Below are 27,357 nucleotides of genomic sequence, written 5' to 3'. Positions count from 1 at the left end.
GCACTACTGCATAATATCAGTGTTGCTGATAACTATACTTAAATATTTTATTTTTTATTTAACTTTGTGTATGTTTGTCTTGTCTTCCCTACTTGTTTGTAAACCATTGAAGGCCAAAGCCTTGTTTTATATTTGTGTCATCAAAGACCTAGAATAGGGCTTTGCCCACAGACAGTACTGAAGAAGGATGTGTTGGTTTGATAAAACTGTTATTTTTATGAAAGAAAATCAGAGAAGGTAGCAGGGTGATTTAATGGAGAGTAGTGTTTCTTGGTTATCAAAGCTGAGATTGAATAAGAGCTCTGCTGTTTGCCCTGGGGCAGTTTTCCTAAACTCTGAAAGGGTTTCCTAGTTGAGAAAATGATATTATCTATTATACCTTGCAGCCTTGTTTTAAAGTTTAGTGGTAATAGCTATGAAGTGTCTGGTATTGGGCAGTCATATAAGACTGGTAGCTCTTATTATTAAATGTTTTTCTTTTTTAGGTATAAGGGTAAATTAACCACGGTTGCTCCAATGGGCAGGTTGATCCAACTAATTTATCATTTAGACTTTATGGCCACTAGGGATTTATTCTTTTACATGGTTTGCTAATGTCTTAAGCCAAGCAAATTTTTGCGTTAGGGAAATATATTTGTATTGCAGAAGTAAATGAGGTTTTATTTTAACTTTATGGAAAATATGCGCTAATTTATAACTTTTCTTCATGGTATCTTAATAAAGACTTGATAAAGAAGGAAATGGTTATAAAATATTGAACTTGTAAGTATTTTGACAGAGTACATTACTTCTTCTCATTAAAGTAGGTAGACGAACAGAGGTTGGCAAACTATGTTGGGCCAGCTGCTGGTTTTGTAAATAAAATTTTATTAGAACACAGCCACTCTCATCTATTTGCAAATTATCTATGGCCATTTTAGCACTAAAGAGGCAGAGTTGAATTGCAATACCATGTGGCCCAGAAGCCTAAAATATTTACTATCTGTACATTTTAAAAAGTGTTACTTAGAAATTTTTTGTGTAAGTATATGTTCTTAAGAATTATATATTAAACACTGTTTAATATTTTGTTTTGAATTGGCATTTTACTAAGAGATTCAGTTTCTGAGGATATTAAAAGAATTTTACACAGCAACAATCTTGAAGGGAATCTAAGCAAAGAAATCTCATTTCATCAATTGAGAGACAAGAGTGTAGCCTCAAGCCAAACAACTTGGAATCCAATCCCATCTCCATCATTACTAGTTTTGACATCTTGGAAAAGTTCCTTACATTTCTGTGCCAATTTTCTCGTCTGTATATTGGGGATAATAATAGGATTTCTCTCATAGGATTATTATGAGGATTAAATGAGTAGAACTTCTAAAGTGCTTGGAACAATGTCTGATACACAACAGGAGGTGCTCACTATATTTAGCCATTATCATAATCATCATCATTTAAATGGAAACAAAATCCCTGGTTTCTAATGTATTGTGGATACTCAATAAATAATAGCTGAATCTGAATATGAACAGTGATTATTACAGAAAATTGTGATGATTTAATTGAAGGGTTTGCATATTTAATGTAAGGACTACACTTGAATTCTGATGACATCTTTCCATAAGGGAATACATATTTTCTTTCATTTTCCTCTCCCACTGCCACCCTGGTCTTTCTGATCAGGGTGAGAGAATTAGGCTAATTTTTTTTTAATTAGCAATATCTCATCTACTTGAAAACATGCTACAATTTATAAGATTCATAGAAATAGAAAGACAATGTAAGTTCCCTGAGGACAGGAAGCACATCTGTCTTGTTCACTTCTGTAACCCGGTGCTTTGCCCATATTAGATGCCCAGCAAATAACAATTGAGTTTATGAATGACCTCTGATATCTCTACATCCTTAATTCAGTCTTATTTTTATCCACTAAAATAATGAGATTAGTGAAATTGTTTAAGCACATAAGGATAGTTTTACTGTTAATTTAGATTTTACCAATAAGCAAGAGTAGTACTATTGCTGGATTTATATGGGTCTGATATATTTGTATAATCCAAAAGAAAGATTGGAAAGGGATGACAAGTTGGTTAATTCATTCTTAATTGAAAGACAGTGGATAGCATAGCACATAAAAGCACTGGACTCTGGAGTAAAACTGCCTGTATTTCAGTCTCGGCTATGTGATCTTGGTCAAGTTAGCTTACCTCTTTGTGTATTAGCTTTCACATGTAAAATGGGAATGGCAGTAATAACACTTTCTTATAAGGTATAATATTGTACATTTTGTGAGGATTAAATGAGTTAATACAAATATAACACTAGATTATATTGATATTGTTAGATATTATTATTGAAATTGCTAAATTATTTGATAGTTTTACCCAAAGTTGAGATTAGTCTTGATCACTTATAAATAATTTTTATCTTTATGATTAGCCTTTTCAGAATTCTTTAGCTCATCATTAATGACTGTTATTCTCATAGCATTGGAGGTGTTGTACTGGTAAACCTGTCAGGGTCTGAAAAATCTGCTGGAAGAGATACAATAGGTAAGTACTTGACTCTGGATTCTCTCTGTTAGAGTATACCAGAAAGTTCTTTGTTAGAGTAAACAAGAAAGTTAAATGTGCATGCTCATGCACAGATACACGTACAAAGGGTAGGCACTAGCAGGGTGTTTTTTTTAAACTTTTGCTTTGGAAATAATATAAAAAAATGCGTAGTTTAGTGAATTCTCATAGCCTTCACTCAGATTTTTCAAATGTTAACAACTTACATAACTATTATACAGTTATAAAAATCAGAAATTAGCGTTGATTATAATACTGTTATCTGTAAAGCCTATTCAAATTTTGCCATTTTTTCCACTAATGTTCTTTTTCTGATCTAGGATCATTTATTGCATTTAATTGTCATGTTTCCTTAGTTTCCTTTAAATGCAGAACTGTTCCTCAGTCTTCTTGTCTTTTATGACCTTGACATTTTTGTAGGGTACCACCTAGTTGGTTTGTAGAATGTCCCTCAATTTGCATTTGTCTGACATTTTCTTTGGTTAAATTGAGGTTGTGCATGTATATGTAAGAATATAATGGAAGTGATACTGTTTCCCGATCAGTGCATTCTACCAAAAGGCACATGATACTGATTTGTCCTGTTGCTGGTAATGTTAATTTTAAGGTGGTTAAAATTAACCACCCTACTCCAGCGTAAAGTTACTAATTTTTCCCATTGTAAGTAATAAGCATCTTGTGGGGGATACTTTGAGGCTATACAAATTTCCTGTTGCTGTCATATCTTCACCCATGAATATTGTCATTTACTCTTGATTCTTGATTCATAGTTACTGCTATGGTGAACACTTAGATTTTGATCCATTGCTTAGACTTAACAAAAGCAAAAGTAATCAGAACCTAGCTGGGCTGAGCATGGTAACTCATGCCTGTTATCCCAGTGCTTTGGGAGGCCAAGGTGGGAGAATCGCTTGAGGCCAGGAGTTCAAGACCAGCCTGGGCAGCATAGTGAGACCTCATAATAAAAAATAAACCTAGATTAATTATTTCTCTTTGAATACTTCTTTAGATATTTGAGGTTTATTGAATAGAACAATGCTTTCTAAATTATTCCTAGCTACTACCCAGTGAGCTGTGCTTTGAGCCTCCCCACCTCTTTCTCACGCAGAGCAGCTTTGTGTATATAAAATGATATATGTATTTGGTATGTGCATGTGTATGCGAGATTTTGTTGACGGGCTTTTCCTTAGCTTTTAAAAAAAGTTTGAAAATAATAAAAAAAATTTAATAAAACATTCATCTTTTGAATAATTGATTAAAGTATTGAATATGACCACTTGGCAGAACATTATTTAGCTGTTTTGAAAAGTTTAAATGTTTTCGAGAAAGAGTTTATAAAGAGAATCAGTATTTATTATTCCTGTACTGTGAGATCTGTATTATGTTAGCTATTTTGGGACATTAAAAAGTATAAATTATGTGTTTGCAGTTTTCAAGGAGTTCTTGATTTGGAACAATATGAGATTTATAAAAGGAAGCTACTAGGGATTAAACTAATACCATACTTGACAATAATAAATATTGTTTAAAACAGAAGACAGAAGACGGAAATACAGCCCGTTAGAGGATGCTTTGTGGAAGAAATGAAACTTCAACAGAGCCTTTAAGATGGGAGTGGTAGTGCAATACATATTAAGAATGATATATGGGGGTAAGGAAGACAATACCAGCAACAGCTTAGTGATGGAAAGAAACATTTGTTAAGTTGGAAAATGCCAGGTGTCAAGATTGTTTATGTAGGGTAAAATAAGAAACATTCATTTCTAAATTAAAAACAAAGTATTACTTTGGAGTTGTATTATTATAATATATATAGGTTTTGGTCAGATCATTGAGGTGAATGCTTTTGCATTCATTTGTTAACACATTAAACTCCTTCCTGTATTCCTAGAAGACGTGGCTGGGGTAGGCTATACCTTTTCATTATGTATCTTTATGTCAATATAAAGGTGATTTATATCAGTATATCTCTTTTCACTTTTGTATATTCTTGCAATATTATCTGACACATTATTGGATTTTACATGTATATTGAATGAGTTAATGAGTGGTTGCTTTAAATCATGTCCATTTTTACAGGTTCCATTTGGTCTCTTGCTGGAGCCATGCTCTATGCTGTCTATATTGTTATGATTAAGAGAAAAGTAGATAGAGAAGACAAGTTGGATATTCCAATGTTCTTTGGTAAGAATATGTTTAACTTGGGAGGCTATTTACTCTAAATGATCAACACAGGGTTTTGCCTTTGTTTTTTGGAGGGAATAGGGAAGCCTTTTTTTAAATTCCATATGATTCTTTAAAACCATTTAAAGATTATGAAGGCCAATCCCAATGTTTTCCTTACTTTATCCTGCATGGTTGTGCACCTATGAGGGAATGCCCATCTCCTCACTGTGAGACAGAAAGAAACTCCTAACACTTTTTTCAAATTGATGTCTTCAGACTGCAAGTCAGATATTTATCTCATTGATATGACAAATTTATGCTCTTATAAGCATGTGAGAGTTTACCTGCTGTATTTTACATTTTGCCATTTTTGAATAGTTAGCAAAGGATTGGGGAGACTGCCCCCGAATTATATGTTTAATGCTGTCGCAGTCTATATACTTACGTACATTAAAAATTGTGGGCCATTTAAAGGCTTTTCATTTGCATTTTATCTTTAAGACACAGACACTTTTATAACATAGATTCATTCTCAAATTACCCAATTATAGTTTCTGGATATGGTTTATAAATTTTCCCTTGCCTAACATCAGTTCAGGAAAGAACTTGCGCTATCTGTAGGACTGCAGAAGAAGAACACATTGACAAGGTATCTTTCAAAAGATATCTGAATATAAATAGATAAAGAAGCTCAGTGATAAGAGTTCAAAGTGTAGCTTACAAGGAGTCAGGAGACCTGGAATCCAGCTGTTGTAACTTTATTTATCTCATAGGCATCTGAAATATGAGGAAGTTGGACTAGATGAATGGCCTCTAAACTGTGATTTAGGGAATAGGTAGGCTCCTGGGATGGTTGGAAGGAAATAGAGTTGCATGCAGGGGTCTAGTTCTTGGACTCCTTTGCTGCTTCACCTGTGGAACAGCTCTACTTTGTTGAGCATTATGCACTAGAATTTAATTTGTAGTAAAGATTTTTCTTATGGCTGGGCATGGTGGCTCACGCCTGTGATCCCAGCACTTTGAGAGGCTGAGGCAGGAGGATTGCTTGAAGCCAGGGATTCAAGATCAGCCTGGGCAACATAGGGAGACTGCATTTCTATTTTTTTTTTTTGAAAGACTATTTTAAAACTATTTTAAAACTAAAAGTAGTTTAAATACTTGTACCTAAAGACTAAGAAAAATAAAATGTTTGAAAAGCCATGAGGCTGAATGATTGCTTAAATTCTTTTTAAATATAGAAATTCAAGAAATATAGCATAATAGCCAGGTTTGGTTACATGTGTTTGTAATCCCAGCTACTTGAGAGGCTGAGGCAGGAGAATCACTTGAGTCCAGGAGTTCAAGTCTGCAGTGAGCTATGAATGTGTCTCTGCATTCTAGCCTGGGTGACAGAGTAAGATGCTGTCTCTTAAAAAAGAAAAGATAATTTTAATGATATTTTATTTGAGAGTCATAGAAAATTTTATTTGGAATGGAATAAAATGCTAGTTTTTTTTAGTGTTAGGTGGTTGGGTCAGTGGTACTTTTTAAAAATTTAAACATTGACAACTTGCAAGAAAAATTGCTTAATTTACTCATATTAGGGAGAGTGCATATAGACAGGTAGCTTGTGTTGCTCCTGTTCATATGTGATGTGATATGTAAAGCAATATTGATCTGCCCTGGGCTTTAGAATAGACAGGATTCGGAGAAGTTAGGATTGGGATGTTGGGGGCTCTTCAGGCAAGGGAGTGTGAGCAGAGGCTTAACAGGGAGCAGTGAGTAGATCTGAATGATTGTGCTGGAACTTCGCTTTGTGGAAGAACAGAAAGGCATGTGGCGCCAGATTCTGGGCAGTCTAGGGAATAGGTGGGGTCATTGGGACTTTTGTCTCTAGGTCAAAGGATGTTAACTTATGTGGGATTTCATAGACTCAGCACTTCAGGGACCAGAAAATAGATTTAGTTCTTGGTAATGCCACATTTTGGTGTTTCATTAAAACAACTTTGTAATGTTATTTAAGCATTTTATGTCATGTGTCCTTTCTGTGTATGTGTTCTTTTGTTGTTGTTTTTTTAATCAATAGATGTCTTAAGTTGGTGTATTAGTCTGTTTTCACACTGCTATAAAGAACTACCTGAGACTGGGTAATTTTTAAACAAAAGAGGTTTAGTTGACTCACAGTTCTGCGTGGCTGGGGAGGCCTCAGGAAACTTACAATCATGGCATAAGGTGAAGGGAAAGCAAGGCATGTTTTACACACTGGCAAGAGAGAGAGAACTTGTGAAGGGGGAACTGCCAAACACTTTAAAACCATCAAATCTTGTAAGAACTCACTATGACGGGAACAGCATGGGGAAAACCACCCCCATGATCCAGTCACCTCCCACCAGGTACCTCCCTGACACGTGGGAATTACAATTCGAGATGAGATTTGGGTGGGGACACAGAGCCAAACCATAATAGTTGGGCTCCCTAAAACAGGATATGAGATGGGGAATTTTTGTGGGTGATTTATTGTAGGGAGTTTGCTGAAGGAAAAACTTGGAGTGAAGGAAGCAAGATAGAGAAGGGGAAGGAACCATGTGGCACACAAGTATAACTGAGGTTTGGCCCAGTTCATTGCAGGTACTGAGGTGTGGAGCCGAGGGAGAGCAGCTAATATGTCTGGGCCTTGAGCCATAATGACTGGCCTCATAAAGCCTCCATCGATTAGTCATGAGCTGCAGAAGATGGGGTGGGGTGGAGGGTGGGAACTTGCTGGGAAAGGCAGACTTATTTGACCCCCTTCATAGAAGTGGGGTGGCAGTGAGTCTTTAGCATCAGATAGAGAGTAGGTGCTCCTGCCCTGTTAAGATTTAACTAGGCATCCTAAAGACCGGTTTATTATTTAGGTGACATAGTAAGTATCAATTATATATCTACTGTAATTTAATTTTCTTTTAAGAAAACTATATAGTTTCCGCATAAATCATATAGCAAATTTGTGACATAAACTGTATAGGAAGTACAACAAAATTTATTATACAATTGTAATCTTTTTTCTTTATAGTCTTTACTTTCACATGTATATAGTCATATATAAACTTAATTTCTATAATAATATTAGCTAACTTTTATTAAGCGCTTACTATGTGCCAGATACTGTGCTATATTTTGTGTTTTGTCTAATCTTCCCAGCAACTTAATTAAATATTATTAAATATTATTTTATGTTTATAGATTGGAAAAGTGAGGCTTAAAGAGGTATAAGGCTTGCACTACTATTGAATGATAGATAGAGCTGGGATTGGACCCAGGCAGTCAGACTGCCGAGCACACACTTAACCACTATGTGGGATGGCTTTCCTTAATAACTAGTCAGTCTGTACTTTGCTCATATGTTGAATAGCTCTTTGTGTGTACATACTTTCTCACTAACTAGTTAGAGGTCTGGGAATGCAGGAACCAAGAGTTTTATCTCCTTTGAAACCTTCTTCCATTATTGCTCGCATAGCACAAGTGTTTTGGACATAAATAATTGAATCAGAGAGCAAACCATCTAATTCCTCAAAATTAATTTAGGCTGAATACACAAACACATACATACCAGTTATTTCTTTTAAGTTCTAGGGCACTATATCATCAGTAGCTAAGGTTAACAACCCTTCTTGTTGAGTTGTTCTAAGTGGTTTTCCATAGTAGTTGCTCCCATACAGTGTGGATAGTTGAACTGAGTGATCACCAGTTGCTTCAGACAGTTTTTTTTTTTTTTTTATGGTGTTGAGCTATTCACAGGACTGACTTAAAAACAAACCAACAGAAGTTTTAGCTAAGGAAACCTCCCAGAGTGCTTTTGTGCAAAATCTAATTTTGATTTTAGAGTTAATAAGCTTGGAAAATAGAAATGAATCACAATTTTAACTTTTGTCTCTTTTATACGTGTTCAGGTTTTGTAGGTTTGTTTAATCTGCTGCTCTTATGGCCAGGTTTCTTTTTACTTCATTATACTGGATTTGAGGACTTCGAGTTTCCCAATAAAGTAGTATTAATGTGCATTATCATTAATGGCCTTATTGGAACAGTACTCTCAGAGTTCCTGTGGTTGTGGTATGTACTGTTTATTCTCCAATTATTAATTATCAGTTGATTAATTTTTGGATATTTTAAGCGTTTATATTTGTCTGTTTGCTGGTGGCCCTTCCTGTGCACCCCATTCTGCAACACACATACAACTGAATACTTTAACTCCACTAGAGCAGGGACTTTGTTTTTTAACTTCTGTGTGCCCATTCCAGAGTAGTGCCTTGTCCACAGAAGGAGCTCAATAAATACTTGTTGAATGAAAGAATGAATATGAATGATCTAAATCTGTAAAAATCTTTTAGAAAGTGGAGTATTATGCAAATGAAAGTAGTCATTATCTAATGGATATCCAAACATATGAGGTATGTATGCCAAATATGAATGCATGAGTTCTAATTGAGAATCCAGGAGATGGTGCATATTTAAGAGGCTTTGGAATATCTGTTTGCTTGTTCATAGATGTTTCTGTTTTACTTATTTTCAGGACCTTTCATATGGGTGAGCCAGATATGTAAACCTTAAACTCTGATTGATTTGAGATGTTAACAATACTTTGATGTGCTATATATCCAATATGTTGATATGCGATGATAAAATAATTTGAAGACAGTACCATGTATGGAGTTTGAGAGACCTTTCAAATAACAGAGTTTTATACTTAATCCTATTTTTATTTAATAGAAACTTGAAATGAATAGAATGAATAAAACATAAATGAATAAAATGAATTTTATTACATACCCATTGAAACTGGTAACTAGTTTTCCCTTGTAAAAGACTGCAACAGAAATAGACTTTTTTGCAGAGTCTTCCTTAATGCTCTGCCTATAGTGCTGTGTCTCCCTGCCCAGTTAAGGAATACCTATTTTCTTGGTATCCCCCGTATCACTCTCTTTTGTGTAATACTTAAAGATTTACTTTGTATTGTAGTAATTTATGTTCTTATCTAAACTCCTTTGCTGATCTAAAATTCTTTAAAATCATAATCCATTTACTCATTAATTTTTTCATCTTTAATTATGTACATTTTAGATACTCGATTTTTTTAACCTCAACTATTAACAGATGACAAAAGGCTTTAGCCATCAGCTAAATTGGATCCACTTTAAAAGCTGGATTAAGTCAAACAGGCTTTATAATTCTACCTCACAGGTTTTTTATTATAGTACTCTGTGTGATAAATATCCAAGAACGTATGCTATATTTGACCCTGAATGCTCTTTTCACAGAGCAGCTAAGTAGTGGGAACCACAAGTACTTAAGTTTCCTTTACCTCATCAATAAGGACTCGTTGTTCAGCCTCTGTTCATTAATTCTAGTGACACTTTATTGAGAGATAGCCCCTTTTATTGCAGGACAGCATTATTAATTCTGACATATACTGAGCTAGATTTTACTTGGCTATAACTTCCATGGATCTGTAGTCCTAACGATATACATTATGGTTTTATCTTGGCTTATAATTCATTTTCTCCTTGTATGCCCAAATTATCAGTCTTTATAAATGGCTCATCTGTCTCCATTGGGTATAATATCTTCTTTGAATTCAACCAGATTGTATGCAGATAGATATTTCAAAATTTCATACCCACATTGATAATTCAAAGTGAAAATAAAGAGCTTAGCTTTCGGTTAGGACAATTGTTAGAAAAATGAAAACAACAAGAAAAATATATATATATATTTATTATTATACTTTAAGTTTTAGGGTACATGTGCACAATGTGCAAGTTTGTTACATATGTATCCATATGCCATGTTGGTGTGCTGCACCCATTAACTCGTCATTTAGCATTAGGTATATCTCCTAATGCTGTCCCTCCCCCCTCCCCCCACCCCACAACAGTCCCCGGAGTGTGATGTTCCCCTTCCTGTGTCCATGTGTTCTCATTGTTCAATTCTCACCTATGAGTGAGAACATGCGGCGTTTGGTTTTTTGTCCTTGCGATAGTTTACTGAGAATGATGTTTTCCAGTTTCATCCATGTCCCTACAAAGGACGTGAACTCATCATTTCTTATGGCTGCATAGTATTCCATGGTGTATATGTGCCACATTTTCTTAATCCAGTCTATCGTTGTTGGACATTTGGGTTGGTTCCAAGTCTTTGCTATCGTGAATAGTGCCGCAATAAACATACGTGTGCATGTGTCTTTATAGCAGCATGATTTATAGTCCTTTGGGTATATACCCAGTAATGGGATGGCTGGGTCAAATGGTATTTCTAGTTCTAGATCCCTGAGGAGTCACCACACTGACTGCCACAATGGTTGAACTAGTTTACAGTCCCACCAACAGTGTAAAAGTGTTCCTATTTCTCTACATCCTCTCCAGCACTTGTTGTTTCCTGACTTTTTAATGATGGCCATTCTAACTGGTGTGAGATGGTATCTCATTGTGATTTTGATTTGCATTTCTCTGATGGCCAGTGATGATCATTTTTTCATGTGTTTTTTGGCTGCATAAATATCTTCTTTTGAGAAGTGTCTGTTCATGTCCTTCACCCACTTTTTGATGGGGTTGTTTGTTTTTTTCTTGTAAATTTGTTTGAGTTCATTGTAGATTCTGGATATTAGCCCTTTGTCAGATGAGTAGGTTGCGAAAATTTTCTCCCATTTTGTAGGTTGCCTGTTCACTTTGATGGTAGTTTCTTTTGCTGTGCAGAAGCTCTTTAGTTTAATTAGATCCCATTTGTCAATTGTGGCTTTTGTTGCCATTGCTTTTGATGTTTTAGACATGAAGTTCTTGCCCATGCCTATGTCCTGAATGGTATTGCCTAGGTTTTCTTCTAGGGTTTTTATGGTTTTAGGTCTAACATATAAGTCTTTAATCCATCTTGAATTAATTTTTGTTTAAGGTGTAAGGAAGGGATCCAGTTTCAGCTTTCTACATATGGCTAGCCAGTTTTCCCAGCACCACTTGTTAAATAGGGAATCCTTTCCCCATTTCTTGTTTTTGTCAGGTTTGTCAAAGATCAGATAGTTGTAGATATGTGGCATTATTTCTGAGGGCTCTATTCTGTTCCATTGATCTATGTCTCTGTTTTGGTACCAGTTATGCTGTTTTGGTTACTGTAGCCTTGTAGTATAGTTTGAAGTCAGGTAGCGTGATGCCTCCAGCTTTGTTCTTTTGGCTTAGGATTGACTTGGCGATGCGGGCTCTTTTTTGGTTCCATATGAACTTTAAAGTAGTTTTTTCCAATTCTGTGAAGAAAGTCATTGGTAGCTTGATGGGGATGGCATTGAATCTGTAAATTACCTTGGGCAGTATGGCCATTGTCGTGATATTGATTCTTCCAACCCATGAGCATGGAATGTTCTTCCATTTGTGTGTATCCTCTTTTATTTCATTGAGCAGTGGTTTGCAGTTCTCCTTGAAGAGGTCCTTCACGTCCCTTGTAAGTTGGATTCCTAGGTATTTTATTCTCTTTGAAGCAATTGTGAATGGGAGTTCACTCATGATTTGGCTCTCTGTTTGTCTGTGATTGGTGTACAAGAATGCTTGTGATTTTTGTACACTGATTTTGTATCCTGAGACTTTGCTGAAGTTGCTTATCAGCTTGAGGAGATTTTGGGCTGAGACAATGGGGTTTTCTAAATATACAATCATGTCATCTGCAAACAGGGACAGTTTGACTTCCTCTTTTCCTAATTGAATACCCTTTATTTCCTTCTCCTGCCTGATTGCCCTGGCCAGAACTTCCAACACAATGTTGAATAGGAGTGGTGAAAGAGGGCATCCCTGTCTTGTGCCCGTTTTCAAAGGGAATCCTTCCAGTTTTTGCCCATTCAGTATGATATTGGCTGTGGGTTTGTCATAGATAGCTCTTATTATTTTGAGATACGTCCCATCAATACCTAATTTATTGAGAGTTTTTAGCATGAAGCGTTGTTGAATTTTGTCAAAGGCCTCTTCTGCATCTATTGAGATAATCATGTGGTTTTTGTCTTTGGTTCTGTTTATATGCTGGATTACATTTATTGATTTGCGTATGTTGAACCAGCCTTGCATCCCAGGGATGAAGCCTACTTGATCATGGTGTATAAGCTTTTTGATGTGCTGCTGGATTTGGTTTGACAGTATTTTATTGAGGATTTTTGCATCAATGTTCATCAGGGATATTGGTCTGAAATTCTCTTTTTTGGTTGTGTGTCTGCCAGGCTTTGGTATCAGGATGATGCTGGCCTCATAAAATGTGTTAGGGAGGATTCCCTCTTTTTCTATTGATTGGAGTAGTTTCAGAAGGAATGGTACCAGCTCCTCCTTGTACTTCTGGTAGAATTCGGCTGTGAATCCATCAGGTGCTGGACTCTTTTTGGTTGGTAAGCTATTGATTATTGCCGCAGTTTCAGAGCCTGTTATTGGCCTATTCAGAGATTCAACTTCTTCCTGGTTTAGTCTTGGGAGGGTGTATGTGTCGAGGAATTTATCCATTTCTTCTAGATTTTCTCGTTTATTTGCATAGAGGTGTTTGTAGTATTCTCTGATGGTAGATTGTATTTCTGTGGGATCGGTGGTGATATCCCCTTTATCATTTTTTATTGCATCTATTTTATTCTTCTCTCTTTTCTTCTTTATTAGTCTTGCTAGTGGTCTATCAATTTTGTTGATCTTTTCAAAAAACCAGCTACTGGATGCATTAATTTTTTGAAGGGTTTTTTGTGTCTCTATTTCCTTCAGTTCTGCTCCGATTTTAGTTATTTCTTGCCTTCTGCTAGCTTTTGAATGTGTTTGCTCTTGCTTTTCTAGTTCTTTTAAATGTGATGTTAGGGAGTCAATTTTGGATCTTTCCTGCTTTCTCTTGTGGGCATTTAGTGCTATAAATTTCCCTCTACACACTGCTTTGAATGTGTCCCAGAGATTCTGGTATGTTGTGTCTTTGTTCTCGTTGGTTTCAAAGAACATCTTTATTTCTGCCTTCCTTTCATTATGTACCCAGTAGTCATTCAGGAGCAGGTTGTTCAGTTTCCATGTAGTCGAGCGGTTTTGAGTGAGTTTCTTAATCCTGAGTTCTAGTTCGATTGCACTGTGGTCTGAGAGACAGTTTGTTATAATTTCTGTTCTTTTACATTTGCTGAGGAGAGCTTTACTTCCAACTATGTGGTCAATTTTGGAATAGGTGTGGTGTGGTGCTGAAAAAAATGTATATTCTGTTGATTTGGGGTGGAGAGTTCTGTAGATGTCTATTAGGTCCACTTGGTGCAGAGCTGAGTTCAATTCCTGGGTATCCTTGTTAACTTTCTGTCTCATTGATCTGTCTAATGTTGACAGTGGGGTGTTAAAATCTCCCATTATGATTGGGTGGGAGTCTAAGTCTCTTTGTAGGTCACTCAGGACTTGCTTTATGAATCTGGGTGCTCCTGTGTTGGGTGCATATATATTTAGGATGGTTAGCTCTTCTGGTTGAATTGATCCCTTTACCATTATGTAATGGCCTTCTTTGTCTCTTTTGATCTTTGTTGGTTTAAAGTCTATTTTATCAGAGACTAGGATTGCAACCCCTGCCTTTTTTTGTTTTCCATTTGCTTGGTAGATCTCCCTCCATGCCTTTATTTTGAGTCTATGTGTGTCTCTGCGCATGAGATGGGTTTCCTGAATACAGCACACTGATGGGTCTTGACTCTTTATCCAATTTGCCAGTCTGTGTCTTTTAATTGGAGCATTTAGCCCGTTTACATTTAAAGTTAATATTGTTATGTGTGAATTTGATCCTGTCATTATGATGTTAGCTGGTTATTTTGCTCATTAGTTGAAGCAGTTTCTTCCTAGCCTCGATGGTCTTTACAATTTGGCATGATTTTGCAGTGGCTGGTACCGGTTGTTCCTTTCCATGTTTAGTGCTTCCTTCAGGAGCTCTGTTTGGGCAGGTCTGGTGGTGACAAAATCACTCAGCATTTGCTTGTCTGTGAAGTATTTTATTTCTCCTTCACTTATGAAGCTTAGTTTGGCTGGATATGAAATTCTGGGTTGAAAATTCTTTTCTTTAAGCATGTTGAATATCAGCCCCCACTCTCTTCTGGCTTGTAGAGTTTCTGCCAAGAGATCAGCTGTTAGTCTGATGGGCTTCCCTTTGTGGGTAACCCGACCTTTCTTCCTGGTCGCCCTTAACATTTTTTCCTTCATTTCAACTTTGGTGAATCTGACAATTATGTGTCTTGGAGTTGCTCTTCTCGAGGAGTATCTTTGTGGCGTTCTCTGTATTTCCTGAATCTGAATGTTGGCCTGCCTTGCTTAGATTGGGGAAGTTCTCCTGGATAATATCTTGCAGAGTGTTTTCCAACTTGGTTCCATTCTCCCTGTCACTTTTAGGTACACCAATCAGACGTAGGTTTGGTCTTTTCACATAGTCCCATATTTATTGGAGGCTTTGTTCGTTTCTTTTTATTCTTTTTTCTCTAAACTTCCCTTCTCGCTTCATTTCATTCATTTGATCTTCATTCACTGATACCCTTTCTTCCAGTTGATCGCATCAGCTACTGAGGCTTCTGCAGTCTTCGCGTAGTTCTCAAAACTTGGCTTTCAGCTCCATCAGCTCCTTTAAGCACTTCTCTGCATTGGCTATTTCAGTTAAACATTTGTCTAATTTTTTTTTCAAAGTTTTTAACTTCTTTGCCATTGGTTTGAATTTCCTCCTGTAGCTCGGAGTAGATGGATCGTCTGAAGCCTTCTTGTCTCAACTCATCAAAGTCATTCTCCATCCAGCTTTGTTCCATTGCTGGTAAGGAACTGCATTCCTTTGGAGGAGGAGAGGCGCTCTGCTTTTAGAGCTTCCAGTTTTTCTGCTCTGTTTTCTCCCCATCTTTGTAGTTTTTTCTACTTTTGGTCTTTGATGATGGTGATGTACAGATGGGTTTTTGGTGTGGGTGTTCTTTCTGTTTGTTAGTTTTCCTTCTAATGGACAGGACCCTCAGCTTCAGGTCTGTTGGAGTTTGCTAGAGGTCCACTCCAGACCCTGTTTGGCTGGGTGACAGCAGCGGTGTCTGCAGAACAGTGGATTTTTGTGAACCGCAAATTCAGCTGTCTGATCGTTGCTCTGGAAGTTTTGTCTCAGAGGAGTACCCGGCCGAGTGAGGTGTCAGTCTGTCCCTACTTGGGGGTGCCTCCCAGTTAGGCTGCTCAGGGGTCAAGGTCCCACTTTAGGAGGGAGTCTGCCAGTTCTCAGATCTCCAGCTGCGTGCTGGGAGAACCACTACTCTCTTCAAAGCTGTCGGACAGGGACATTTAAGTCTGCAGAGGTTCCTGCTGACTTTTTGTTTGTCTGTGCCCTGCCCCCAGAGGTGGAGCCTATAGAGGCAGGCAGGCATCCTTGAGCTGTGGTGGGCTCCACCCAGTTCGAGCTTCCTGGCTGCTTTGTTTACTTAAGCCTGGGCAATGGCGGGTGCCCCTCCCCCAGCCTCGCTGCCACCTTGCAGTTTGATCTCAGACTGCTGTGCTAGCAATCAGTGAGACTCTGTGGGCGTGGGACCCTCTGAGCCAGGTGCGGGACACAATCTCCTGGTGTGCCGTTTTCCAAGCCTGTTGGAAAAGCGCAGTATTAGGGTGGCAGTGACCCGATTTTCCAGGTGCCGTCTGTCACCCCTTTCTTTGACTAGGAAAGGGAGCTCCCTGACCCCTTGCGCTTCCCGAGTGAGGCAATGCCTCACCCTGCTTCGGCTCACGCACAGTGCGCTGCACCGACTGTCCTGCACCCACTGTTTGGCACTCCCTAGTGAGATGAACCCGGTACCTCAGATGGAAATGCAGAAATCACCCATCTTCTGCGTCGCTCATGCTGGGCGTTGTAGACCAGAGCTGTTCTTATTTGGCCATCTTCATGAAAATATTTTTTAAGAATATTCAAGTCTTTCTTTTTTATGCCAAGCCAAATCAAAAGAGTAACACGTTATTTTAGTGTTCATGAAGGTGAGATATTTTTGCTTGATGACAGAATCACATGTTGGCTTATCGCTTCCTTAAAGTCTGTGTGTGAAGTATTGTCCTGCAATGTTAATAATGCTGTTTTCTTTCTTATCTACATATCATCACAAAACTGTAATAACTGTTCAACAGTTTTTTAAAAAAATTAATGAAATTTAAGCTATACATCCAAAGTTGAATAATATCTGCAAACAGATCTTGAAGATAGCATAAAATATTTTGAGCTTTTTATACTTATATATTTGTATTTTTAATATTTGAAGAAAAACTTTGAGAATCATCTTAATAACTTTATTATATTTTATGTCTCAATGCATCCTAGCCTCTTATCTTTGCTCCTGATCTCACAAGCCTATATTATAGGGTAGAAAGTCTTTGTTCAGTGTTTTTCTTTGGTTGTTTTTTTAAATATAGAAATGTATATTTTCTTTTTTTTTTAGGGGCTGCTTTCTTACCTCATCATTGATAGGCACACTTGCACTAAGCCTTACAATACCTCTGTCCATAATAGCTGACATGTGTATGCAAAAGGTAAGGAAACTGTTTATTATTCATAGATCTTTTAGGTATGTTATTAAAACAAACTTAATGAAAGTTGAGATGTGATTAAATTATAAGGATACAAACATAAATAATACTTGATGCTTTCTCTTCCAAGGTGCTTTACTACATAGAAATAAAAAAAATACCAAAGAAATAGATAATTTCCATTTTTAGCTTTTCCATTTTTTCCCTAAATTTCTAAGTTAAGGGCATCGTCTTCATATGTAGTTCTCCAGTTTTTGAGCTGATTCTGTTCCAGATGTTCTTTGTTAAGTCACATTTTATCATATAAGCATTTTAGTTTCTGCGATAAACCCTATCACAGATTCCTTAACACTGTGCTGAATGAGCAGCACATGAATAACGTTGTTTGCAGTGAAAGTTAGCCATCTCTATCTGGACTCAGCAGAGTGGGTGTCCCATCCCTCTTCTCTGAAGAACTAGTATGGATGTGGGGATTCTTGTGATAAATATTGACAATGCTAACACCACAGAAAAGAGAATCTGGGATGTTTCTGCCAGCAGCCTAGAAGGGAAGAGTTTATTCAGTGCTCCTGGGTGTAGCAGGAAGAACAGAGGTATGCTGTTGCCCAGCACTGAAAGATGGAGCATAGCCATTTATCACACAGTTCAGTATATGTAGGCATTTAACTGCAACTACTAAGTCACAGAAGCGTGAGTGTGTGTGTGTTTTAGTCTAATATAATTTGAATAGGGAAATACTTCAAGGCCCAAAGGCTTATAATGTGTACAAGCAATAATCAAAATTTAAACCTATTTTTCTCTAGGTCTTAGCCAGGCGCGGTGGCTCACACCTGTAATCCCAGCACTTGGGAGGCCGAGGCAGGCAGATCACTTGAGGTCAGGAGTTCAAGACCAGCCTGGCCAGCATGGTGAAACCCTGTCTCTACTAAAAATACAAAAATTAGCTGGGTGTGATGGTGTGCACCTGTAATCCCAGCTACTTGGGAGGCTGAGGCAGGAGAATCACTTGAACCCGGGAGGCGGAGGTTGCAGTGAGCCGAGATCATGCCATTGCACTCCAGCCTGTGCAACAGAACAAGGCTCCATCTCAAAAAAAAAAAAAAAAAAAAAAAAGATAAAAGCATAATATGCTTAGTGGTATATATCCTCTTTATTTATAAAATAATTCTTTACTGATATTTAACATTGTTTTATGGTTCAGTAATTTCTTACTTATTTGTCATGGTTAAAGAACTGAGATTCTCTCCTTAATTGAGAATTAATTATCTTACATAATTTGCATTTTCAAATAATGTGGATATTCTATGTAACACTAACATTGCACATTATTACACATCATTCTTTTACAGATTTAAGTAATATCTAGGCCCTTCTTCACCTTCAGGTCATAATCCTGAATCTGAACCAAACTGGTTGTGAAACTGGGAAGGTGCTACTTGTTAGAGGATTTTGGTAGACTACTGTGTAAATCATCTTTATTGTACTGATATTTTAAAAACATAGCTTTCGTAGATTGAAAAAAAATTGCAGGTTAATGTTCAGGCATTTTTAAGAGAATAGTCACAGGGGACCTAATTGTATTAAATGATTAGTCATTTAATAATTGTCATTACAAATAATAATGGTTATAATTTGTTTAATAAAGTATTTTAGGATAAAGGCAAAACAGGGAGAAATGTATGTACATGCAATTAATTATAAAAACATAACCAAACTTTAACTGATTGCCCAGTTCTGGATATGAAGACAATCAAGAAAAGATTTGGTGTTCTTGATTGTCTTCATATCTAGAACTGGGCAGTCAGTTAAAGGAGGAGGCTGTGTGTTGGTGTCAGGATTGAGGTTAGGGAGGTTCCATCTGGAAAAAGCAGCAGGGTGTGTCCGGAACTGTAACAGAAACATGATAAGAGAAATCTACTTTTATAGGGCTTTTAGGTTTAATTAGCTAACTGTATTTATATATAGCTTCTGGAATGTTAGCATTTATTAACGTTGTGCTTGAAACAAATTGGTTATTTAAATCCATTTATAATTATTTTATATAATAGGAAGCGTCCCTGATCATATTCTATTTGATATTCAGATATATTTAGGAATTAGAGAAAAAATTTTTGTTTGCATAGGTAATTTTCTTTGTTGTAATAAATGGCTTCATTTCTTTTGTCTTAGCTTGTTGGAAACCACATTAGAAGTTTTTTATTATGAGACAACATATAAACAACTACATTGTGGAAAGTGAACTTGCCTTCTAAAGTCTTCTAGGGCTTTATCTATCTTTATTAAGTTTGCTTTGACTCAGTTATGAAGTAAGGTTTTTAGTTGAATATTCATGAAATAATTCTATCGACTGTATCTACATTTTTAATCGCATTATTCATAATTTCTTAATACCTTTTCTGATCTTGGATAATTTAAATGCAGCATGGTTTTTCCTGATGATTAGTAATTCTGGCAAATATTCCAGGAATATGTTAAAATGTATTGGTAATTTCGTAACTAAATGAAGGCTTTTTGTTTAATGACTATTCTTTCCGGGGTGTTCTTAGGCTGACTCAGTCATTGTGTATGAATACCATACAAATAGGGCATGCATGTTAAAAATTGTCAGTTATTATTCTTGTATTATGCACTGTGAGTTCCCTCATAAAAGACATTATGCTCACGAAACCTGTTTACTCTGACTGATGGTGCTATGAAATGGAATAGTATATGTTTTCCACCAGAGGGAGTCTTACCTATGATTCCACGCCTTTTTTTTTTTTTTTTAAATTCTCAAAGAGGGCAAAAACAGTTTTCCTTACCTATTTTACAGATAGAAGTTACTATTTTCATCATTATTTTTAAAGCACACCTCCTGTGTGTTACACTTAAGTCTCAGTAGTTGATCAGTGTAGGCTTCTTTGACAGTTTTTTCTGATCTTTAGTTGAGTCTAGATGGTAAAAGTGAACTAGTGAAAGGGAAGAATGAGTTTTGTTTTGGATGGCATCTCATTATTTTTTATTTTCTTTTTATTTATATATTTGTTTTTCTTATTTATTTTTTTCTTTTTGATTTTAATACCTCCACCCTACTTACAGATATTTTTTATTTTCTTGACAACCCTGATAAATGATGGATTGGAGGATCAGACTTGTTGACATCAGAGGGCCCTTCACTGATGAGGCTTGTCTTGTTGCTTGTCTTCTCTGGCTAACATTCCTTAGTAAAAATATTCCTGTATTTTTTTCTTTATTTTACTTGGTCATTATTTCATTTTGAGCTTTTTTCATTTATTACTAGATAAGCTAGTTTTGAGTGTCATAAATTTGCACTTAATTTGTTTTTGGTACTGTCATAAGAACTGTAGCATACACAGCATACCACAACTGTAACTTTTTACGAAAACGTACATTTTTTGAAGATGACTTCAGAAACCGAAGGAAAGGGACCCACTTGAGACTAGGCAGCAAACAGTGAAGAAGAAATGAGTAACATGGTGTGCAGGAGCAAAGTTTCATACTGTATACCTCTACTCTCAGTGTACAATGCCTATAAATGGAAAGTATGCTTTCTTGGCTTTCCTTTAGCCTATTTTCCAAGCAAGAACTATTGTTGTTGGTAATTTAGGTACATGGAATTGTAAGCTGAAGTCTTGAATTCTTATTTAATAATAATACACTTAATACATTGTCAGTGTTTAATTTTGTCTTCCCGTTATTCTTATTCCTGCTAGTTTTCACAAATAGAAAACTTACATTGAAGGGGGAAATTGCCTTAATGATAATTGTGGGTGTGTTTTTTCCTCTATCTTTTATTTTTAGGTGCAGTTTTCTTGGTTATTTTTTGCAGGAGCTATCCCTGTGTTTTTTTCGTTTTTTATTGTAACTCTCCTATGCCATTATAATAATTGGGATCCTGTGATGGTGGGAATCAGAAGAATATTTGCTTTTATATGCAGAAAACATCGAATTCAGAGGTAAGTTTAGTCCCAATACACATTTGTAAAAATAGTGTTTGCTAGATAACTGAGAATCGCATCATGCTGGCCTAGCTTTTAGAGATTTTGTGAGGAATTATGGAAAGATGATAACTTATATATTATGGCAGATAAAAATAAAATAATTTGTTTAGATCTTTTGGGTAATAAGATTCTTTCTCTTTCTTTCTTTCTCTCTTTCTTTCCTTTTCTTTCTCTCTTTCTCTCTTTCTTCTCTTTCTTTCTTCTTTTTTTCTCTTTCTTGACAGAGTCTTGTTCTGTAGCCCAGCCTGGAGTGCAATGGCACGATCTCAGCTCACTGCAACCTCTGCCTCCTGGGTTCGAGTGATTCTCCTGCCTCAGCCTCCTGAGTAGCTGGGATTACAGACATGTACCACCATGCCCAGCTAATTTTTGTATTTTTAGTAGAGACAGGGTTTCACCATGTTGGCCAGGCTGGCCTTGAATTCCTGACCGCAAGTGATTTGCCTGCCTAGTAACTACATTTTTTAAAAAAAATTTTGATTCACAGGTAATACCAAAAGGTTTACTGTTTTGCCATAACGAACTTAAATATAGAAAACTTTTATTGGTTTGAGCATAATTCATGATAGAATAGTATTGCCTCAGTTTTTCTTTCCAATTTCTTTCTTTTTGAGAATGAAAGCTTTTTACATTTTGCTATAAAAAGAACTTGGTTCTAGTGACTCTGGAGGCTGAGGTGGGAGAATTGCTTGAGGCTAGGAGCTTGAGACCAGCCTGGGCAACATATCAAGACCGTGTCTGTAAGTAAATAAAAAAAAAAAAATTACCCAGACATGATGGCATATACCTGTAGTCCCAAGCTACTTGGGAGGCTGAGGTAGGAAGATCACTTGAGCCCAGGAATTCAAAGCTGCAGTGAACTGTGATAGCACCACTACACTTTAGCCTGGGTGACAAAGTGATACCCTGTCTCTTATTTAAAAAACAAAAAGTGAGACCTTATCTTTTATTTAAAAAACAAAAACAAAAAACGCTAACTTGGGACAAGTTATTGGGAAATTTTATCCTAGTGATGGTTCTGCCACTGACTTGCATGCTGTCCACGTAGCTTCAGCACATGGAGTAAGTAAGGGTTAAGGTTCCTTTTCATCTCTAAAGCTTTCCTTAATTATTGCTTTTTTTTTTCTTAAGAGTTCCAGAAGACAGCGAACAGTGTGAGAGTCTCATTTCTATGCACAGTGTTTCTCAGGAGGATGGAGCTAGTTAGCTGTTGCCTGTAGCCCAGGTTTGTATGTGAGCTGGGTTTAGTATTGAATAAGGTTCTTATTTATGTAATATTCAAACAAAGGATTGATTTTTTTATCATTAGTTGTTTGAGAGGCAATACAGCCTTAAAGGCTAAAGGGGCTAAAGCCTGGACTCCAATTCTGTCTTCTCCACATACTAGTTGTGTGGCCCTATGCAAGGTTCTTAATCTCTTGATGCTCCGGCTTTCTTATTTGTGAAATGGGATTACAATAAAACCTCCCTTATGAGGGTGTTAAAATAGTAAATACTTGATAAATATGAAGTATGTACAATAGTGCCTCACTCAAATGATCAGGAAATTTTAACTCTTATTTTTATTCATGCTAAGGGTCATTTTAATAATATGCTTTAGAAAAATATTTTTTCTCTGATGATAAAAGAAAAATGTAATATTCTGGTGTACAATATACTGGTTGGAAAATACTAGTCTTTATGTGTGTTTTACATAACTGGCACAGTGTATATTCTCATTCACTGACATTGCTTTGTCATTTAACAATGCTTCTGGAATATTTTTCCATTTTTTACATTTTAAGAAATAGTGTCTTTTATATGTCTTCGATGATAGAGTACATGACATTTAATATTTTGCTGAATGAATGCTTGAATTAAATGCAACATACAGATTTTGCAGGTACAAAAGTGATTATTTATTTAGAATGAAAGATCACAATAAACTACTAGAATTCTGAAGGCCCAGGCCCCTTTTTCTGAGACATCTTTAGGCAATTTATATTGAAATGTTTCTTGATTGCTACTGAGTTTTCCCTCCCTATCTAGAACATTGTACAACTCCTGTCAATTGTTAACACTTACGTTGGCCTTGAAGATTAAGTTTCATTATCCTCATGGTAAACTTGCTTCTAACCTACGGCTAATAGTCCTGGTTTTCTGTTTTCCTTTAGTGTGCTGTTTTTCAATCTAGTTTATACCTGCACATGGTTTGAGCCCTAGTTCTCCAAGACTTTTTGTACAAGGCAGCTACCCCTGCCCTTCCCTGCCCTGCTCATCCTGCTTTCATTCTCTTCCCACTCTGAGGAAATTAAACTCTTAGCTGATTCTTCTGGCATTTTCCTTCTTGTCTCCCTAAGTATCATGCTTATGACTTGTGTTTCATGAGTTCTCGGTTTTAGGCATCTTCAGCTGACTTTTCCACTAAGATCAATGAGGACAGATTATTTTCAGGTTTACTCCTCCTCTGCACCCACCTCGCATGCCTTCTATCTCCATATCAGTTCTGCCTCATCATCCCTGTATAGTTACTGCATAATTTTGGATAGATCTGTAGTCAGTGTTTATATTGTTGTCACTAAAAAATTGTTACTTATAACTGAGCTATGTAGGATTCGTCCTGGTATTTCCCTTATCCAGAGATTCTCTGTTACTACCTTTTTTGGAGAGTAAACCTTAAAGTCTTCTCCTGGGATAGAGAAAAGGCACTTGGCCAACTGTGAAAAGTAAGAGAGGGCATCTGAGTGTCTGTCTGCTTTTTCTATAGCCATTATACCAGTGTTCTTGTTTTTAGTTGTTTCTTCATCCCTCCTTACAGAGATATCTGGTCCTATTTTTCCATTGCTAACCAAGAGTTGGCTGTTATTTTCTCATCTCTCTACTTTTCTTTTTGTCCATGTGGTTTATTCCTTTTAAGAAAATAATTCCAGGCTGGGCACAGTGACTGCTGCCTGTAATCCTAGCATTTTGGGAGGCCGAGGAGGATCACTTGAGCTCAGGAGTTTGAGACTAGCCTGGGCAACATAGTGAGACCTTATTTCTATTAAAAAAATATATATGTTTTTATTTTTTACCCTTTATTTTCTTTTTAGTGAGGTTTTGGAGAACAAGTGGAACTAAATATATGTTTATATGCCATCTTTAAATTTAAAAAAAACCATAAACACAATTACAGTAAGTCCTCACTTAACATCATCAATAGGTTCTTATAAACTGTGACTTTAAGCAGAATTACAACAAAACTATTTTTTTTTGCATCAACATTATAACGTAACAACACTGAACAAAACAATGTTATTCGGGGACCTAAAGTCAGTTTCCTAGAACCTATGACATTAAGTGAGGACTTCGTATTCTTGAAAGCTTTTTAATGCTGTAATTTATGCATTATTTTTCTTGGGTATGCTGTGCATTGTTCTCATACTCACACTTAAACCCACCCATAGCCAGCAAGGTTTCAGTATTTTTAGAAGTGAGAGCTGGGTAAAGAAGAAAGAGTGAAGACTAAAGAAGATGGATTGCAATAGAGTGGAATAGACTGGGCAGGTGTCTTTGTCTTTGCAGGAGTAATGGGGGAATATACCAGGAGTACAACTAACTGCTAATACACAATCTCTAGTGTTGATGTCAGCTTTTGACATTGCTATAGAAGTCACATTCGTAAGTTCTTAGTACTCCAAATTTTAGTATCCAGTTATTAAGTATGTATACAGTGAAAATAGGTATTTCAATGTTAAGATAATTTGCTTTTTAAAATGTAAACTATAGAAAACTAAAACTATGAAATTATAATCTAATCACATTTCTGTGGTTTTTGTTTTTAGCTTGATATTGGAACTATACAGCGAACAGACAATCTCTGGCAAGTTTTTGTAGAAAAAATGTCTCAGTGCCTAGTCTGAAATATAACAGTTTCAGTTCTTTGAAACTCTAAAATATATTTTTCTCATACCTGTTTTCTTCATTTTCATAATGAAGCACTTTGCTATGTAGCTGTGTACATATCACTACAGTTATAGGAAGTTCCAGTCTACAGTCCATCCAAAGGACCAACCTGCCTTACACATCTCAAGGAATTCAGCTGTTGAAATCATTTGAACTAATCAAGGAATAAATCCTAATGTTCTGGGACTTTATTTTCACATACTTGTTAAATGCTGGAATATATTATGAAAATGTTTTCAAGAAATCACTTAAGTGTTCATAGACCAGTGTTTCTGACAGGTAAAATGCTAAAATAAGCTACCTGTAATAAGTGTGGATTATATTTTTGGGTTTTGTAGAATATTGCAAATTGACCACACAAAAAATGTTTAATTTATGCAACAAGCATGTTTGTGCAAATTTCGTGGGACTTTAAAAATACTAAATATTTGAGAAAATATCTGGTTCACTTACACTACATTTACTGTATTATTCTTTTATAGCATTAGGTGCCTTGTATTTTAAATCTGTGACAAACCATGGCAAATTTTTAGACGGGAAGTATTATAAAATGAAGAAATATGTATTTCTAAAGGCTATGTTGCTGGAAACTTAATTGATAAAGCTCTGTTTAATTTAGAGTTGTGAAGAAATAGTCTCTCTTCAATTAAGAAATTTTCATAATGGAATGATTTAAATTGAAGTGACAAAGAGTATTATTAAAACACAATGTTTATATGTGTATTTGTGTATTATAGATGTATCAAGTGATTTCTAATTTTTTTCACATATGAATGTGCCAGATTACTCTAAAACTAGGTGCCTCTTCTTTAAATAATTTTAGTTTTCCTCAATAAATTTGTAATGGTTAAAGTACCAAGTAAGGAAGGGAAGAAGGGATTCTGTTTTTAAAATCACCTCTGAACTTTTCCTCTACTAAGATTAAATTAAATGTAAAATACTCCTAATTGCAATTCTTAAACTTAGGCCTTACATGTACTTACTGTGCAACTGCTCTTGGACTCTATTCACCATAGATATCAGTAAATGTATGTCCCAGGAGTCACAGGCTTTTGATTAATCAATATTCTTTTCAAGTTTTCTGTGAAGAGTTTAGTTCTCTTCAAAATTTCTTAACTAATCTGATTTTTAAGAATTCTCTTTGCAGTGTTTAGCTTCCTATTCACATTCTTAAAATTGCTTTGGTGTTAGTTACCGTGAGTCTAAAATGAAGTTTAGCCTTCCTTTTGTTTCATTCTGAGAACTTCTATATTATATTACCTTTAAAAATTGTTTATGATATTAAATTTAAAACACAAACAGCTCTCTCTCTTTTTTTTTTCATCATCCAGCCCAAAGTGGCAAAAAGAGCTCTTTTCTCATTTGGCACCACCAATAACGCAAGTTAAAAATAATGTTGAGTTTATTATACTTTTGACCTGTTTAGCTCAACAGGGTGAAGGCATGTAAAGAATGTGGACTTCTGAGGAATTTTCTTTTAAAAAGAACTTAATGAAGTAACATTTTAATTACTCAAGGACTACTTTTGGTTGAAGTTTATTATCTAGATACCTCTACTTTTTGTTTTTGCTGTTCGACAGTTCACAAAGACCTTCAGCAATTTGCAGGGTAAAATAGTTGAAGTAGTGGAGTTGAAATTGAAATTTAAAATTACTCTGTAAATACGATAGGGAAAGAGGCTGAGCTTAGAATCTTTTGGTTGTTCATGTGCTCTGTGCTCATATCGTCACACAGGTCATGTGTTGTCACTCAGGATTCTGGAAGTACTAAGCCGTAGTTAACAGGCTGGATAGATCTTCAGCCAGTCTTCTTCTGGTACACTGCTGCTTTTCTGTTTCTTTAAAAAAAAAAAAAAAAAGTCAAAGAACAACTTCTGTAGAAGGAAGCACCACCATTCAATTGGTTAACTGAAAGTATAAATCACTGCTGCTTTGCTTGCCCACCAGTTGGCTTTTTCTCACAGGTTTTATTTATCTGAATGATTGTTGCATTTGAATACTGTAGCCATGGTGAGTGAGCAGTTGAAGACTTCCTTTCTGCACCTTCATAGTTAAGGGTTCATCTTCTCAAGAAATAAAGTTGTGCTGGGTTGTTTCAATTCTGTGGATTACCTAGAAACTAGGTAACAAGCCCCTTAGATCACAACGACCACATTGCAGGTCTTTGGAAATGCTGGGAAGGGGTTACATTCAAGTAACTGCTGACGTCCTTCCTCTCTAT

The 27,357-nt window shown here is 36.2% G+C and overlaps 1 protein-coding gene across 3 annotated transcripts in view; it reads left to right on the top strand.

The window, feature by feature from the left end:
• The window catches only part of SLC35F5 (solute carrier family 35 member F5), a 50,476-nt gene extending 23,481 nt beyond the window's left edge, over positions 1-26,995 (top strand). For 2 of the 3 annotated variants that reach the window (XM_003275184.4, XM_030800994.1), the window contains exons 10-16: positions 2,473-2,537; positions 4,638-4,742; positions 8,633-8,792; positions 17,125-17,215; positions 21,014-21,168; positions 22,345-22,438; positions 25,017-26,995. In XM_003275184.4, coding sequence (XP_003275232.1) covers positions 2,473-2,537; positions 4,638-4,742; positions 8,633-8,792; positions 17,125-17,215; positions 21,014-21,168; positions 22,345-22,420 — 652 coding nt within the window. In that variant the 3' untranslated portion in view covers positions 22,421-22,438; positions 25,017-26,995. Of the gene's footprint in view, positions 1-2,472; positions 2,538-4,637; positions 4,743-8,632; positions 9,131-17,124; positions 17,216-21,013; positions 21,169-22,344; positions 22,439-25,016 lie in introns of those variants that run through there. The other variant, XR_004027259.1, reaches the window with a different exon arrangement.
• The last annotated feature ends 362 nt before the right edge of the window (positions 26,996-27,357 follow it).

The sequence above is a fragment of the Nomascus leucogenys genome, chromosome 20, assembly GCF_006542625.1.
Source record: "Nomascus leucogenys isolate Asia chromosome 20, Asia_NLE_v1, whole genome shotgun sequence".
Taxonomy (NCBI): Eukaryota; Metazoa; Chordata; class Mammalia; order Primates; family Hylobatidae; genus Nomascus; species Nomascus leucogenys.
The sequence above is the reverse complement of the archived record's forward strand: the minus strand, read 5'-3'. Positions and strand labels throughout refer to the sequence as shown.